This window comes from Spodoptera frugiperda, chromosome 25, assembly GCF_023101765.2.
Source record: "Spodoptera frugiperda isolate SF20-4 chromosome 25, AGI-APGP_CSIRO_Sfru_2.0, whole genome shotgun sequence".
Classification (NCBI taxonomy): Eukaryota; Metazoa; Arthropoda; class Insecta; order Lepidoptera; family Noctuidae; genus Spodoptera; species Spodoptera frugiperda.
Genome location: NC_064236.1, coordinates 13380761 through 13396522, shown reverse-complemented (window position 1 = coordinate 13396522; position 15762 = coordinate 13380761). Strand labels below are relative to the sequence as shown.

At 37.6% G+C, this 15762-nt stretch overlaps 1 protein-coding gene across 50 annotated transcripts in view; it reads left to right on the top strand.

Annotated features, from left to right (window-relative positions):
- Window positions 1–211: 211 nt before the first annotated feature.
- LOC118268179 (titin) overlaps window positions 212–15762 on the top strand; it is a 98068-nt gene continuing 82517 nt past the window's right edge. For 11 of the 50 annotated variants that reach the window (XM_050704186.1, XM_050704183.1, XM_050704182.1 and 8 more), the window contains exons 1-5: window positions 217–609; window positions 10048–11707; window positions 11794–12023; window positions 12302–13666; window positions 13851–15707. In XM_050704186.1, the coding sequence (XP_050560143.1) occupies window positions 465–609; window positions 10048–11707; window positions 11794–12023; window positions 12302–13666; window positions 13851–15707 (5257 nt within the window). In that variant the 5' untranslated portion in view covers window positions 217–464. Of the gene's footprint in view, window positions 610–10047; window positions 11708–11793; window positions 12024–12301; window positions 13667–13850; window positions 15708–15762 lie in introns of all 50 variants that reach the window. The other 39 variants (XM_050704187.1, XM_050704188.1, XM_050704190.1 and 36 more) reach the window with 8 other exon arrangements.

The window sequence follows — 15762 nt, the reverse complement described above, 5'->3', positions numbered from 1 at the left end:
ACTTGAAACAATGTTTTGATCGGATAGTGCATTGTTTTGTTGGGTTGTTTAGCAATGCAAAATTAGGGAGAGAGGGGGGCCCGACGACGGCGGCGCCCAGTGCTGGCATGCGCGGGAGTGGGGCGCGTGGAGGAGGCATGCGGGAGTGCGCTCGGCTCGAAATAACCCGTCGTATTTCGGTCGAGCCGCCCCCCGCCGCCGCCCTCGCAGCGCCGCCGGCGCAGCGCGCGTTTCTCGTACACCGCACTATCCGCTAACTATTCGCAATCGACCGACGTCTTGGTTGTTGGACTTGGGTTATAATGACTTGACTTCTGCTAAATGAACCCGTGTACTAGTATAAGTTTTTCGCAGTGGCGTATTTATTTCTTAATACACGAGCGCCGAAACGAGGATTGTTGTACAATAAGGACTAGAAGCGTCGAGTGAGAGTTTTTTGTGCGTTGTGCTGCAGTGGCGGCAAAATGGAGAAGCAGTCGAGGTGGTCGGAACAGCGATCGGAACAGCGCGTGCAGCAGCACTCCGAGCGGCGCGAACAAGTGGTGCAGCAGCAGGAGCGCGTGCAGCGCACCGAACAGCACTACACGCGCCAGATGCTCACGCAGCAAGGTTTGTCAGCTTTCTTGTACTACCCGACATTCTGACCCTCACACAAAATCATGCTAATAGCATTGTACTAACCGAGCTGTAAAATTAAGTCTTACTAACTTTTATCATTGCTAATGCGAATATTTTAATGTCATTATCCTGAAATTCATCATGATTGATTGTACTGTGATTGTGGGAGCGCGGCGGGCGCGAGGCTGCTCGCGCGCGCCCACGCCTGCGCCCCAGAATAGCCGTCCTATCTCGCTCGCGGTGGAAAAGCGCTATGCACAAATAAAGTTACGCACCAGGAAGAAACTAAAGACACTCGCAAGCGGGTCGCCTCGCGAGACGGCTCGCTAATCGGGAGTCCCAGTTATCCCACATGACCCATTTATGACTCATAAAAAAACAATGTATGTTTTTACTTCAGCCAAATTTGCAATACATAAGCAGCGAATTGTCTTTCTCTGAACTTGATTATTGACAGGTGAATTCACAGCTGATAACATAAAGCCTTATAAAACTGGTAAAGCCCTGCATATTACTAAATTGAAAACATTGAACCGGCACCAGATCGTGAGTTCGCTCGTCTCTCCATCACAGTTGCATTGCGAACTTGTTTTAGCATTAAGAACTTGTTTACGTATAAGGAGCAAACTCTGATCCTTATATGGAATCTGAACAAATATGTTTCCATTCAAGGATTACTTTTTACCAATACGGCTACTTTAACCTCTAACTTAAGTTGAACAATCGTAATTAAGCTCTAATACACATAATGTACATACACACAACATAACACTAACAACATAAGTTTGCATGTTAGTACTTAACGGGTTTAAATTAGGTGTCTGGATTGAGATCAACATGTTTATATGACGTAAATACTCTTGGATATTAATCTGATATTTCGAGACTTCCAAAAATATAAATGAAAACAGCTCATCTTGGATATTTGATTACCATCAAACAGCTTAACATTTTTATCGCGCGCTATGTCGGAGAATCTTTGTATTTTTGCTCGAAAATTGGCAGCCATACAATTTTTTTTATTTTTCAAATTTGCCGTACAGTTTTATGTGTCATTACTTTTCTTTGAATTTAACAAATCTTGATATAAAGATGAAGCCATGTTTTATTTGTGAAAAAATAAGTAATTGTTATAATGGCACGAAATTGTATGAATGTAACGAGTAGACACTCATCATCGACAGTTGTTCAAACTGAGCGCCGTATTTAGCTTTAATTACTTATGTAAAACTGTAACAGTGAATACAGCACAATACACACACGCTATCACTTAGACACGTGCGTGACTCACACGTGAAAAAACTTGAAGTTGTATCATACAATATCATCACACAAGACCGTTAACAATGAATCAAATTGTAAACATTAAAAATATAAATGTAACTGTAAAATTATAAACATAGTGGTGTGTTAAACTAGATATCTCTTCATCAAGTATCTAATATTTTACAGCCGATATCAATACCTACTTAAATTTTAAAGCATGAGATATGCATCGTGGCTTATACCAACAAAATAAAACTTAAATAACCGATTCTCCTCGACCCATAATAAGACCATAATCTACATATATACGAGTGCAGCAGACATAACAGGGCGTGGCACGTCTAGTTTTTGCTTTGATCAGTTTAATTATCGGTTTTCTATTTCGTCGTATGACTGAGAACTATAGAATAATAGCATCATTAAAGTATGACGTGAAAAACGCCGGTAAAATGCCATCAAGCAACGTTTTCACTCTTTCTTCGCGATCGACGTTCAATAGAAACGGTATAAAATACCTATCTTCGTGAATCACATTCACTTTTTACATTGAACAAACAACATAGCATGTATGCGATGGGTGAATGGATGCAATCGATTATTTCATTTAAAGCTATGTCAATATGACGTACCATGTGACGTTGAGATAATAAAATGTAACCGGTACAGGTTGCTGTTCATACATTTCTGTGTTCATTCGGTACATCCCGCTGGACTAGATGGAGATTATAAAAGAGCGCTTCTCGGCCAACGGTCGGCGCCACAGCTAGATGATCATCTCGATGTGTTTCTGTGTTCCGTCTAGCGCGTAGCTGGAACGTGTTCACCATCCATTATAACGTAACACGTTAACTGTAGCGCGTCGCGGTGCCTGGTGCCTGCTCATTACTCCACAACAAAAATTATACGCAGCTAAAACAAAAAATGATTCGCAAGATTACCTTGACTAAGCACACCACTTTGTTTATAATGTGTTGATTTTTAGTTTACATTAAAAAATAAAAATAATCTCTATATAAAACAAGGAATACTGTACTAAGTTTCATTCGTACATATGTATCAATATACGAATGTATTTATATAGAGACATTAGAAACAAATCATTAAAATGCATCTCGAGAAAAACTTATTACGTTAATGTGAAAATAATATTCGCGTAGATCAATGTCTTCAATTTCCAGTCTGGGAGCGATACAGTGATTTAAATTTCACAACGAAAGTGCAAGTTAAAACTTTCGACCACGCTTACTCCACGGCTGGGAACTATAGATAGATAAGAAATTATTCACGATGAATACTTCTTTGAACAGCTGATTCAGTAATGAACAAAGCATTAGAAAACACTTTTTGCTCAAATGGTCATTGTTCAATTCAATGCGATCGCTTCATAGTATGATATGCCGTGAATTTTACTGACTAACTATTATTATGGAGACACGGATGTTAGTTGACATGCAGATAAGTCACGAATCGTAAACTATTCGAAAGCTCGAGCTCACATACACACTTCGTGGTCAAGATAATGAAATTACGTTCTGTGTCGAGTTCACCGTTCGCAAATAATATGTAACACGGACGAGACAACAGCAACAATGTTCATAGCGCACTTACTTTTACCGGCTACTCTTATCTCCAAATATATAATCTGAGAGAACAGTTAAAACCGTGCTCGGTGGAGCCACTTTCGCTCAATCCGTAATGATTTGCCTATAGAGTTACTTGAAGCGTTATTTTTACCATTGTATTATAATTGATGACGGCCTAAATAACCATACTGTTAAGCTTTGAAGATCTCTATTAAATTTGGCTTTCTTTGTTAAACGAGAATCAAGCTCATTATTACTTAATATCGTCATACCTAAGTACCTACATCAACTTGTAATTAGCTGTCAGCAAGATTCTTAGTAGTAAAAGTATTGACAATGAGCAATGATGTTTAGTATGTGTTATCTTAATTATTCATACATTATCTAAGGTTAATTCGTAATGATTGTATTATTATTCCTGTCAAAATATTTATAGGAAAAGGTTTATATTGATGTTAGGTGTACTGTTTTGTAATGCATTGATTTTTTTATATATACAACTAGCTTCGTCTGCGGTTTCGTGGGCTAAAAAGTATCTTATGTACATACTCGTATATGTATGGTTATGTATTGTTCCGGATCTCCCCTGTTCCAAAATTCATTCCGATTCATCCAGCTATTTTGACGTGTTTGAGTAACAAACTTACACGCAAACTTACACACAATCTTTCACATTTATAATATTAGTAAGATTATCCTATTTTGGATTCGGTCGAAATATATACACAGAAACAGCTCGCACGTCTGATTTGTGACTCACGCAAAAATATATGTTTTTTTACGTGAAATGCTTTCTTATATAAAATTTTAACTAACTGTCATCGTTCCTAGTACCTAACAGGCTCCCGTTATCGAAAAAAAAACCGTTTGTCTTACTGAAGTACTTTTGTCAACAACCAGTTACACTATAGCTGTTGTTTTGTTAAGGTTAAATAAATTCATTAGTATGTACCTATTTATTTACAATTAAGTTTGTTATTAAACCTTTTTATACAAACAACACCTATAGTACAGTAACACTCAGTAACATCCGAGTCTGGGCAAATATAAAGTTTGTAAATGTAATGTTCTAGACATATGAGCTCCAGCCAGGTGGATAGTGCAATTTTAGTAAAAGTTCCTTTGAATATTTTGTTTCTGATGTATCTAGTTACATGCCATGCAAGTTTAACGTGACTTGCTCCGTTTAGGGTTACGTGAATCTCAGTTATTGTCTCGGGCTCGGTAAATTCAAAGTTATAGAAAATAGACCTTTATTTTTAATATTTAGTATTAATATTTAATATTTAGATTTTTGGGTAGAAAGACTAAGTAGTGTAGGATTTTGATCTTACTACAACTCCTCTATATAACCACCATCTGCACCTATATGAGGCTACTCTTATAAGACCAAACCCGGAGGCCCTACTGTGCAATGCCGGTTACGGCATCCCTAGGGAGACGTGCGTCTTCCTTGAGTCTCGCTGTATACGGTAGCTCGTGACGTATGTACCATCGTCTTCTCCGATAACACTGGGTCTCCACTCCGATTTGTTATTTGCTAATGTTACTGCACGTTTATGTTTATTATCTTTAATTAGATTTTGAGCAGTAAAACTAAATAGTCCAGAAAACTGATCATATCGTAGATCCTTCAATTCATTAGTGAATTAACTGTTGGAATGGTGGAATTATCTTCGTTTTAATAAATCTACGTTAGATTAATTAGCGATCTATAGATGTACACGCACTCGTTGTTCAGTAAACGACTAGTGACAGGTATACACATGTATATACGTTTATTTATCTAATACTAGCGACCCGCCCCAGCTTCGCATGGGTGCAATGGTGATATATTATACCTGTATTATACATAAAAACCTTCCTCATGAGTTACTCTATCTATTAAAAAAAACCGCATCAAAATCCGTTGCGTAGTTTTAAAGATTTAAGCGTTCATAGGGACAACATGACACATGACAGAAAAAGCGACTTTGTTTTATACTATGTAGTGAAGTGTACATTTATTTTTATTCAGACGCGTTAGCATGTGAACTTTTAGGCTTTAGGCTGAATAAAATGCATGTAGTTGATGTAGTTGTAAGCGTGTGCCATCAAAACGCTCTCTGAACGCTGGCCTTGTGATCATACACTAATAAAATTGTTGCAGTGTATATTTTTACACTTTATATCGTTAATTTACAGAATTATAAGCTAACTTTTGAATTTAGGCAATCAATATGTTAGATACATTTCTTTTTAATGAGGCCAATTCAAACACCCGAGCAATTCAAATTATAATACTTTCCTCTCTTTTAGATACCTATAAGAAAGTAATACTCTTGTACATATTTCAAGAAAATAAATAAGATACTTTGTACAAAACGATGTTTACCAGTGAACGTTAAAAAGGCCAGTTACAAGGCAGACAAGAGGTATAAATAAAAATGATTAAATTAATTGGTATTAAGAAGCGGTCCGCAATTTCTTTTACGCGCGCCAAGTAGCGGGGCAGGCAATTATATCGGCTGTAATAACTTTGATAGTTGCCCGAGATAGCAGTAGAAAAACATGAAATTTAAAAAAAATGCTTCTATTAATAATACGTGTAAAAAGTGGATACAGTGATGGGCTTGTTTCTAGTTAGGATGAAGTATGTATATACTTAGGTATTCATAAAGGAATTATCTACCTACGTCGCTCGAGTGCTACACAGTCATGTTTTGGCTACTAATGACCATTATTTTAATTCTGTTTGTTTGTAACACATAGGTACGCTTTATGTCATTTAGAATTTCTGAAATCAGAAAGTATGGCACTTTTTCTTTCGAAAAATTAACTGCTAACACGATTTTTATAGCATTACAGACGTAATTTTATTTGATTGTCTTTTGTTTTCCGATTTTACAGAGAAATAGTGGTTGATTCCGATTAGTCTCACCTTTGTGAGTTGCATGTTCCTAATAGCATCGACTTTAGTATTTCTTCTCATAAGAACATGCATTGATACAGAGTTCACTTATATGAGAAATACATTTAACATACTATGTGTAGTGTACGGTGCGTAGTGTTCACCGCGGCTCAAATATTTTACGGCTTAATACCTAAAATGCATTTTAGGTACAATTTTTTATTATAACAATGCCGGTATTACCATATATGTATAAGTTGACTGCTAGTGTTAGGTATTGCTGCTGTTAGTTAGCTGATCGCATTTATTATTCGTGCACGACTATATAATATACACAAAGATATCACCAAGAATACCATCCCCATCGCAAAATTTCAAGTGTTGTGATTATTTTGATCGAACACCACTTCGGATTATAAATATTGTTCTATAAGTACTTAGTAAGGGGTAATAATTTAAAGAATTCCGAATGACTAAAATTTTGTATATATTTATCTTATCTATATGTTATTGATTATTAATTAGGTTTTTACCTGAATATGGTCACAATTGTTTTCGGATTTGTAATTTTATAGTATGGTGTGATTTCTATTGTATGGAATACACTGTATGATTTTATTATGTTTGGTTTCTAAGGCTATGCGAGTAAGACTTTTTTGTTTAGAGGGTACGGCATTTTCTAGTTTGCTTATTAGTAAGCAAACATTTTATTTTTAAAATAAGAAACTATTCGCTTAGTAAATTTAGGCCCTTCTGAGCGTAATCATTTTGATAAAACGTGTTTTACAATACATAGTTTCGTAGAAAGGCGCGTAAGTAATAAAACTAAATTAACGTATGTCTCGTATTCGCCGAGTACATGTATGATTCATAGCGAGGGCCAGTGACCATATGGTGCGCACTGGGTCAGGTTTGACTGTGGTCCGATTGCGGGCGACTGTGTGCCGCTTTAGGGCGCGATGACAACAATAACTCGAATAACTTACCGCCGAAATAAATAACTGATTTTATCCAAAATCTCTGCATCGATTTTGAGTATTAATTTTATTGATATCGAAGTTAAAATTTATATCCAATATGTCTTAATAAGTAATTACATTTCATTTTAATGGCGTATATTTCGAGATGGATGGACAAGCAGTTGAACCAGTTCGAGGCATCTGAATTTATTGAATTTATCATTGTTGGTCACGTGGCCCCAAGTACAACTACCGAACTTCTCGAATTCGAATCGTCTCGTTTAAAGAACTATTGCATGGAAATAAGTTCACCATCTATTATATGGGACCAAGTTTCTTTTTCCGCAAAGAGATTGCGAGAAGAGCACGGAAAATATTACAATAATTAAAACGCGATTCTAGAATAATAAAACGATTTATTGTACATCGATAACCTACATTACTATTTATTACTAAATAGATAAATAATCACATATAATTAATGAAGATTGTAGATTATTTAGATATCATTAATTTCATATTCACTTTATTTGAACTTATAAATACTAATTGTCTTACTGTTTAATTGAAAGTGCCAATAGTTTCCAAACATTCAGCGTAGCGAAGCGGCGAACTTAAATTACTAATTAAAGCGTCTGTTTAATATTGACCGACCAAGGCTTATTTAGGTATTTTCTATACAAAACATGACATGTGTCAGTTAAGCTAACTGCAACTTAAACTAATTAGACATTGTGAAACTAAAGCCTAGTTTACTTACTACCTTTTTTATTTCTACACAATTTCGCACATACCCAATCGAGCTTTGCAATTATTTCATAAATTTTGTGGCTTAGTGCGATTCTATCGTAAAAGTTGGTGAGCTGCCAATTCGGTCCCGGCCACGATAATTATTTTCATAATAGCAAAACATCTGCTGTTACACATACATAAAATGGAAAATTTTCTAATTCAGTCAAGTTCTCGTATGTTTTGAGAAATAAAATAGCTAAATAACGAATTCACATTGCACAGCAGTAGATCTTTTTTAAAAGTAACATGTTTATGAACCCTGTGACCTTGACCTAAAAAGTAAACCTTGAATAGTTAGTTGCCTTGCGTAAACTATGTCATTCGTTATTCATACTATTATGGAAGTCGTACTGGTACTCGTAGTACCTTCGTTTACTTGTTGATACATTGAACTGTTGAGGTGGTCAAATAGAAAAAGCTTGTACTTTTCTTGGAATAAATAATATACCGTATAGCCGCTATGGCATCTATCTCGAGCACCTAATTAGTATCTGCTTGGTGTTCAGTTGTCGTGAGTAAATCCAGTGAGGACAAGTTTCACGACCGACGCGAGACGCCTGCTTGACATAACACCAGCAACGCAGAACCGGTCCTCAGTTCCATGACTTCATCGCGAACTGCTGTCCATTCCTAAATTGAACATTTTACTAAACAAAATATGTAGAATTAAGACAGTCGCAAACAATCTGGACGTTTTGTAAAAAGCAAAAATTTTTCGTTTCATATATGACTTGAAATCTTTTCTTAATTTTAACTACATTGGTATTCTCCAATTACAATGTTTACGGTTAATCGTCACACATGTTACAGATTTATTTTGATATTCAAGGTTTAAAGAACATAAATTAAAGGTATAGAGTGATAGACTTAATGCCAATTATCAAAATGTAGCTACTTAATAAATAGCTACATTGAACAAAAATATAGGTATCTACAAAGGTCTAAGTAGAGAATACTATATAGCTATTCATAGAGAGATATTTTTAATTTAAAAATGTTGAAATCCATAGTTACAGTTGTACGATTTATTTCGGATTTTAACGATCTTTCGAATATATAAGAAAGCGAAAGAGTCCACTAAAATGGTGATCGTAACAAGATCCCAGTGGTGGATACTAAAATAGACGCGCGAAAAGAGCTCGCTCGCCTCGTCACAACCGTGACTCACGCGGTTCGAATCCGAACAGAGAGCTGGAATACCGATGTGCGCGCGTTCCAGGAACATTTCATATTTATTACACGACTATTTACGAACATGGACTACTTTCACATACAAATAAATAAGATACGTAATCACAGCCAAATGTAACCTTTTTTGCATATTTTTACTTTTATAAACAATTCCCAATATTACTTTAGAATTAATTAATATAATCGTCAGTTATTGTTTTTGATTGCGATTGCTGCAACTATGAACCTACCTAATATTAAGTTGAGATTTTCATTATATATTTCTTTGTTACACACAGACAATAACATACCACGTACCCATCTATGTAAAATACTTTTGATTTTGATTGAACCTTATTGGCTATGGTGTCAATGTGGTTACATACAATGTATTTCAAACTGAAGAATATTGGCACCAAAGCAGTAATTAGATATAAGTGTAAGAATTTACTTTAAGTTTAATAGTTTAATTTCCGAAAAATATAGAGGTATTTACATTTAACTAACAGATAAAATAAAAGAAAACTAAATATTACTTACTATTGACAAAGCATCACATTAAAGATATTTATATTCTTTCATTATTTTTTTAGCTTTTGTATAAATTATTTTATGATACCACTGACACTACGTTTGCATCGAGCGAAGTACTACCTTTTCACGCATTTCCATACTACCTATTTACATAGGTACTTATTTACAAAATGTTCATTTCTCTGAAACTTTACAAATGCAAAATATTTATTTTCAATTATTTCTATTGTTACAGTTGAATCTGCTGGCGACCGCTTGCCTGTCACACTAGGCAGGCCTGGTGACCCTTCTCCTCCAATCTTTGAGCAAATCTTCAAAAATGCAAGATTCGCGCAAGGAGGAAATGCAAAATTCGAGGGAAAACTTAGAGGCAATCCTACCCCTGTTGTATCGTGGACAAGAAAGAAAGCACCCCTGGTGGAGTGCAATAAGTATAGTATGAGCTACAACGAACAAACCGGCGATGTGTCTTTATTAATTAAACAGATAGGCCCGGGTGATGAAGGCGAATATACATGCACGGCTCGCAACCAATATGGCGAAGCTATCTGTTCTGTGTATATTCAGCCTGAAGGCGTCCCGGTGCCTGCGCATCAGAGCTCGCAGCAACAAAGCTATAGACACGTCAGTGAGAGCGTGGAACACAAATCGTATGGTACACAGGGGTACTCCACAGAACAGTCCAGTAAAACACAGAAAGTCTCTTACACCAACGGCGCAGACTATTCATCCACAGAAGATTTCAAAGTAGACACCTTTGAGTACAGACTTTTGAGGGAAGTATCATTCAGAGAAACTATCACTAAGAGATATGTCAATGAGAGTGATATTCATATTAGCACGGAGGTTGACAAAACGCTTGGACCAGTATCTCCACCTAAAATTGCACAAAAGCCGAGGAATTCCAAGTTACAAGAAGGTGCAGATGCACAGTTCCAGGTACAACTTTCGGGCAATCCGAGGCCGCGAGTGACTTGGTTCAAAAATGGCCAACGGATAGTGAACTCCAGCAAACACGAAATTATTACAACACAGAATAATACAACTCTTAGGGTAAGAAACACACAAAAGTCTGACTCAGGCCATTACACTTTATTGGCTGAAAATCCAAATGGTTGCATTGTAACGTCTGCATACCTCGCCGTTGAATCTCCACAAGAGACTTATGTGCAAGATCAGAGATCACAATATATCATGGACACTCAACAAACAGGAGTTGAAGAAAGAGTAGAAATAAGTGAAAAAGCTCTCGCTCCGCAATTTGTAAGAGTCTGCCAAGACCGCGATGTCACAGAGGGAAAAATGACGCGATTCGATTGCCGCGTCACTGGCAGGCCTTACCCAGAAGTCACGTGGTTCATTAACGATAGACAAATACGAGACGATTATAATCATAAGATATTAGTAAACGAGTCAGGTAATCATGCACTTATGATTACAAACGTCGAACTCAGTGATAGTGGTGTAGTTACCTGTGTAGCACGCAACAAGAGCGGTGAAACATATTTCCAGTGCAGATTAAATGTCATCGAGAAGGAACAAGTAGTTGCACCAAAGTTTGTCGAAAGGTTCAGCACTTTAAGTGTACGTGAAGGAGAACCTGTTATTTTAAACGCCCGTGCAGTTGGTACACCTACACCACGAATCACATGGCAGAAGGACGGCGTTCCGATAATACCCAATCCAGAATTACGAATTAATACCGATGGTGGGGCCTCGACGCTGGACATTCCGCGAGCCAAGGCGTCGGATGCGGCATGGTATCAGTGCACAGCCCAGAACGTCGCAGGCTCCACAGCTACTCGGGCCAGGCTCTATGTCGAAGTACCAAAAGAGCCACCGCCCGAGCTAAAGCGTCTGCACTTGCCCCGGCCAACAAAGATTATCGAGCCAGAGTAAGTTCTTTTTAGAAATTAAAAATTAGGTTGTTATTTATTTGTGTGGTGTAAGGATGCTTTAAAGTTTTGCTTATATTTTACAGGCCTGCGCCTGGACCGGAAATCATTTACTTGAGGCACGTGGAAAGGGCCAGACCTTACATTCCTCCAGGTGAGGAAGATCGAGTTTATCCTCCGCCGCAGTTTATTGTGCCACTCAAGAGTATTTCCCAGATGGAAGGTGGCAAAATTCACTTTGAAACGAGGATAGAACCTGTCGGCGACCCAACGATGAAAATCGAATGGTTGAAAAATGGACAAAGTATCGAAGCCAGTAAGTAAAATCTTTTATTATCTGATTTATAGATAGGGGTACGTGTCATTTAATATTCTCTAAATTGGGCCTTACACATTGTTCAAGTAGTAGTAAGCGCTACTTACCTACCTACCTTATTTAATTAAATGGATCAAAAGCTACAATATAGGCACACATTTAACAAACCCGATTTTTACTCTCAAGAAGAAGTGACTAGGAGTGTAAATACATCAAAGATTGTGTGGTTGTGGAACAAAATGTATAATGTCATGTAACATTATTATCTTTTTTTGCAGGTTCTAGGTTTACGTCAATATTCCGCTTTGGATATATTTCTCTTGATATGCTCAGTCTAAATATTCAAGATAGTGGAGAATATACCTGCCGAGCTATTAGTGCTACAGGTGTTGCAGAAACTAAAGCAATGCTGCAAGTAACTCCACGAGCGACTATTGAACGAACGAGTCAGCATCCAGAGAGTTTGCAATACATTCAACAGTTGGAAGATTATTCAAGGTATCAACATCAAGAGTCAATAGAAGAACAAATTTCACAGAGGCCTCAATTTATTAGGCCATTGCAAGAACTTGGTGAATTACAAGAAGGCAAAAATGCGCATTTTGAAGCACAACTGACTCCTGTTAGTGATCCTACAATGAGAGTAGAGTGGTACAAAGATGGCAGACCAATTACAGCTAGCTCGCGAATCACGTCAATCTTCAACTTCGGTTACGTCTCCCTTAACATCATGCACCTACGGGCTGAAGATGCAGGTTCGTATACAGTGAGAGCTGTAAACAAATTAGGGGAAGCCATTAGTACTGCTTCTATCAGGGTAGCTGCTAGGAGTACAGTTACAGCAGATCTTGGTATACCAGAACAGCGACGATACATTGAAAAGACTGAACAATTAGAAGCATATCAGCAACAGCAACATCAAAAGTATTATCAGGAAGCTCCTGAAAGTACGCAACGACCTGAGTTCAAAACACCAATCAAAGATCAAATTAACATTAAAGAAGGTGGGTTTGCTCATTTCGAAGCTCGCCTTGAACCAGTAGGCGATTCAACTTTAAGAGTAGAATGGTTAAAAGACGGACGTCCAGTTGAAGCCAGTTCAAGAATTACTACATTCTTCAACTTTGGATACGTCGCATTGACTATAAAATCCGTAACTATACATGATGCTGGTCACTACACTTGCAGAGCCTACAATGCTTTAGGACAGGCAACCACTAATGCCAATCTTACTATTGTGACCCGAAAAGATATAATTGCGGAATCGCAACATCCAGGAGGATATGAAAAAATCCAACATCTTGAAGATTCCAGTAGATATTCAAGACGCGCAGAAGAGGAGGTGAAGGTTACACAAAAGCCTCGATTTTTGGGACCACTTAAAGGCACTAATAAAATAGTGGAAGGACAAAGTGCTCACTTTGAAGCAAGAGTTGAACCACAGAGTGATTTGACTATGACAGTAGAGTGGTATTTCAATGGAAAACAAATCAAGAGTGCCAATCGTATTCAGACATACCATGATTTTGGATATGTAGCGTTGGATATTGCTAGTGTACGCGCCGATGATACCGGTGTTTACACAGTTGTAGCTCGCAATGCAGCTGGAGAAGCTCAATTAAGTGCTTCTATGACTGTCGAAAGTAAGTATTTAGTTATTAAATAATGAGGATAGTATTGAGATTAAGAGAGAGAATTTTAATCAATTTATTTAAATACAAACAGTGAATCCTTTGTTTATAAACGATAATATAATCAGATTCCAGTTAAAGTTAATCAATTTAGTTATTTTTATGCCGAATATTAATTCGAGGGTTTCATTTTCAGCACGTTCAAGTATTGATACGTCAAGTATTCACCGTGGCTTGTATGAAAAAACTCGGCATATTGAAGAATCTAAGTTTGTCGAACCCATGTACGAAATTGAAGAAATTTCTAAGTCGAAACCAGTATTCGTGCAGCCTTTGTCCGATCCAGCACCTATATCTGAAGGAAAGAACATTCACTTAGAGTGTAGGTTGGAACCAATGGGCGATCCGACCATGCGTGTGGAATGGTTCCACAATGGCAGAGCTGTGACAGTTGGCTCCAGGTTTAGGACTTATTATGACTTCGGATTTGTTGCACTGGACATTATCCATGCAACATCCACAGATTCTGGAGAATACACAGTTAGAGCTGTTAACCACTTGGGTTCTGCTCACACTTCTGCCATGGTCCGCGTCATTGAGCGATCGGATATTGTCACGGACACTCAAAATGAACAAGCTGTCGAGCAGATACAAATGTTGGAAGACGCTGCGCGTAGATCGCGTCAAGTTCATGAAGATATAACAGTAAGGCAGGCACCTCAATTTTCAAGAGCCCTACATAATATTGAAACTGTGGAAGGAACTAATGTGCATTTGGAATGTAGACTACAGCCTGTTGGTGATCCAGCCATGAGAGTAGAATGGTTCTGTAATGGAAAGCCAATAAAAACAGGCCACAGGTTTAGGCCAGCCTATGAGTTTGATTACGTGGCTCTTGATTTATTAAGTGTTTATCCAGAAGATTCTGGTGTGTATACATGCCAAGCTACGAATCAACTCGGAGAGGCAGTAACTTCATGTGCTTTACGTGTTATTGCTAAAAAAGACCTAATATTTGAATCTCAGCACCCCTCAGGCCTCGAGAAAATTCAATATTTAGAAGATTCTTCACGTTACAAGAAGAGCGATGTGGTTGATGAATCTATAAACATTAAACCACGCTTTATTACGAAGCCAAAATCTATTGATAATGTTGTTGAAGGTCACCATGTACATTTTGAGTGCAAACTGGAACCAGTAACCGATTCGAACCTGAAAGTAGAATGGTTTAAAAATGGACAACCAGTAACTATTGGTCATAGATTTAGACCTATTCATGATTTTGGTTACGTCGCACTCGACATTATTGATTTAATTGCTGAAGACTCTGGTATTTATACATGCAGAGCTGTTAATCTACTTGGCACAGATGAGGTTAGCTGCAGATTAACTTGCCGTAGCACTGCTGACATTATAAGAGCAACACAAAATGAGGCTGGCCTCAACCAAATTCAGGTATTGGAAGACAGATCGAAATACCATAGGACGGATTATGTTGACGAAGTTACAACACAGGCTCCAATATTTACAACTTCATTGAAAAATATTGAAATCAGAGAGGGTCAAAGAGCACACTTCGAATGCAGACTTATACCTGTTTCTGATCCCACTATGAAAGTAGAATGGTACCATAACAACAAACCTCTAAAGAGTGGATCAAGATTTACAGAAACGAACAACTTTGGTTTCGTTGCCCTAGATATTATGTCTTGTTTGCCCGAAGATTCTGGAACTTATACTTGCCGAGCGATTAATGCTCTTGGTGAGGCGGTTACATCCGGAATTGCTATTGTACATTCTAGGAAGTCTATCTACTTAGAATCACAGCACGAAGGTGCACTTCCAAGATTAAACCAATTGGAAGATTCTTCGAGATATCAAAGACACAGTGCTCAAGAAGAAACTATCACACAAGCACCTGTGTTTACTATGCCTATGAAGGATATACGTGTCGCTGAGAACCAAGCAGCGCACTTTGAAGCCAGACTTATACCTGTCGGAGATCCAAAACTCCGTGTTGAGTGGTTGCGTAATGGAGTTCCCATTGAAGCTTGTGAGTATCACAAATCAAAATTTTCAAACTAAATATTCATTCAGAACGTTTTATT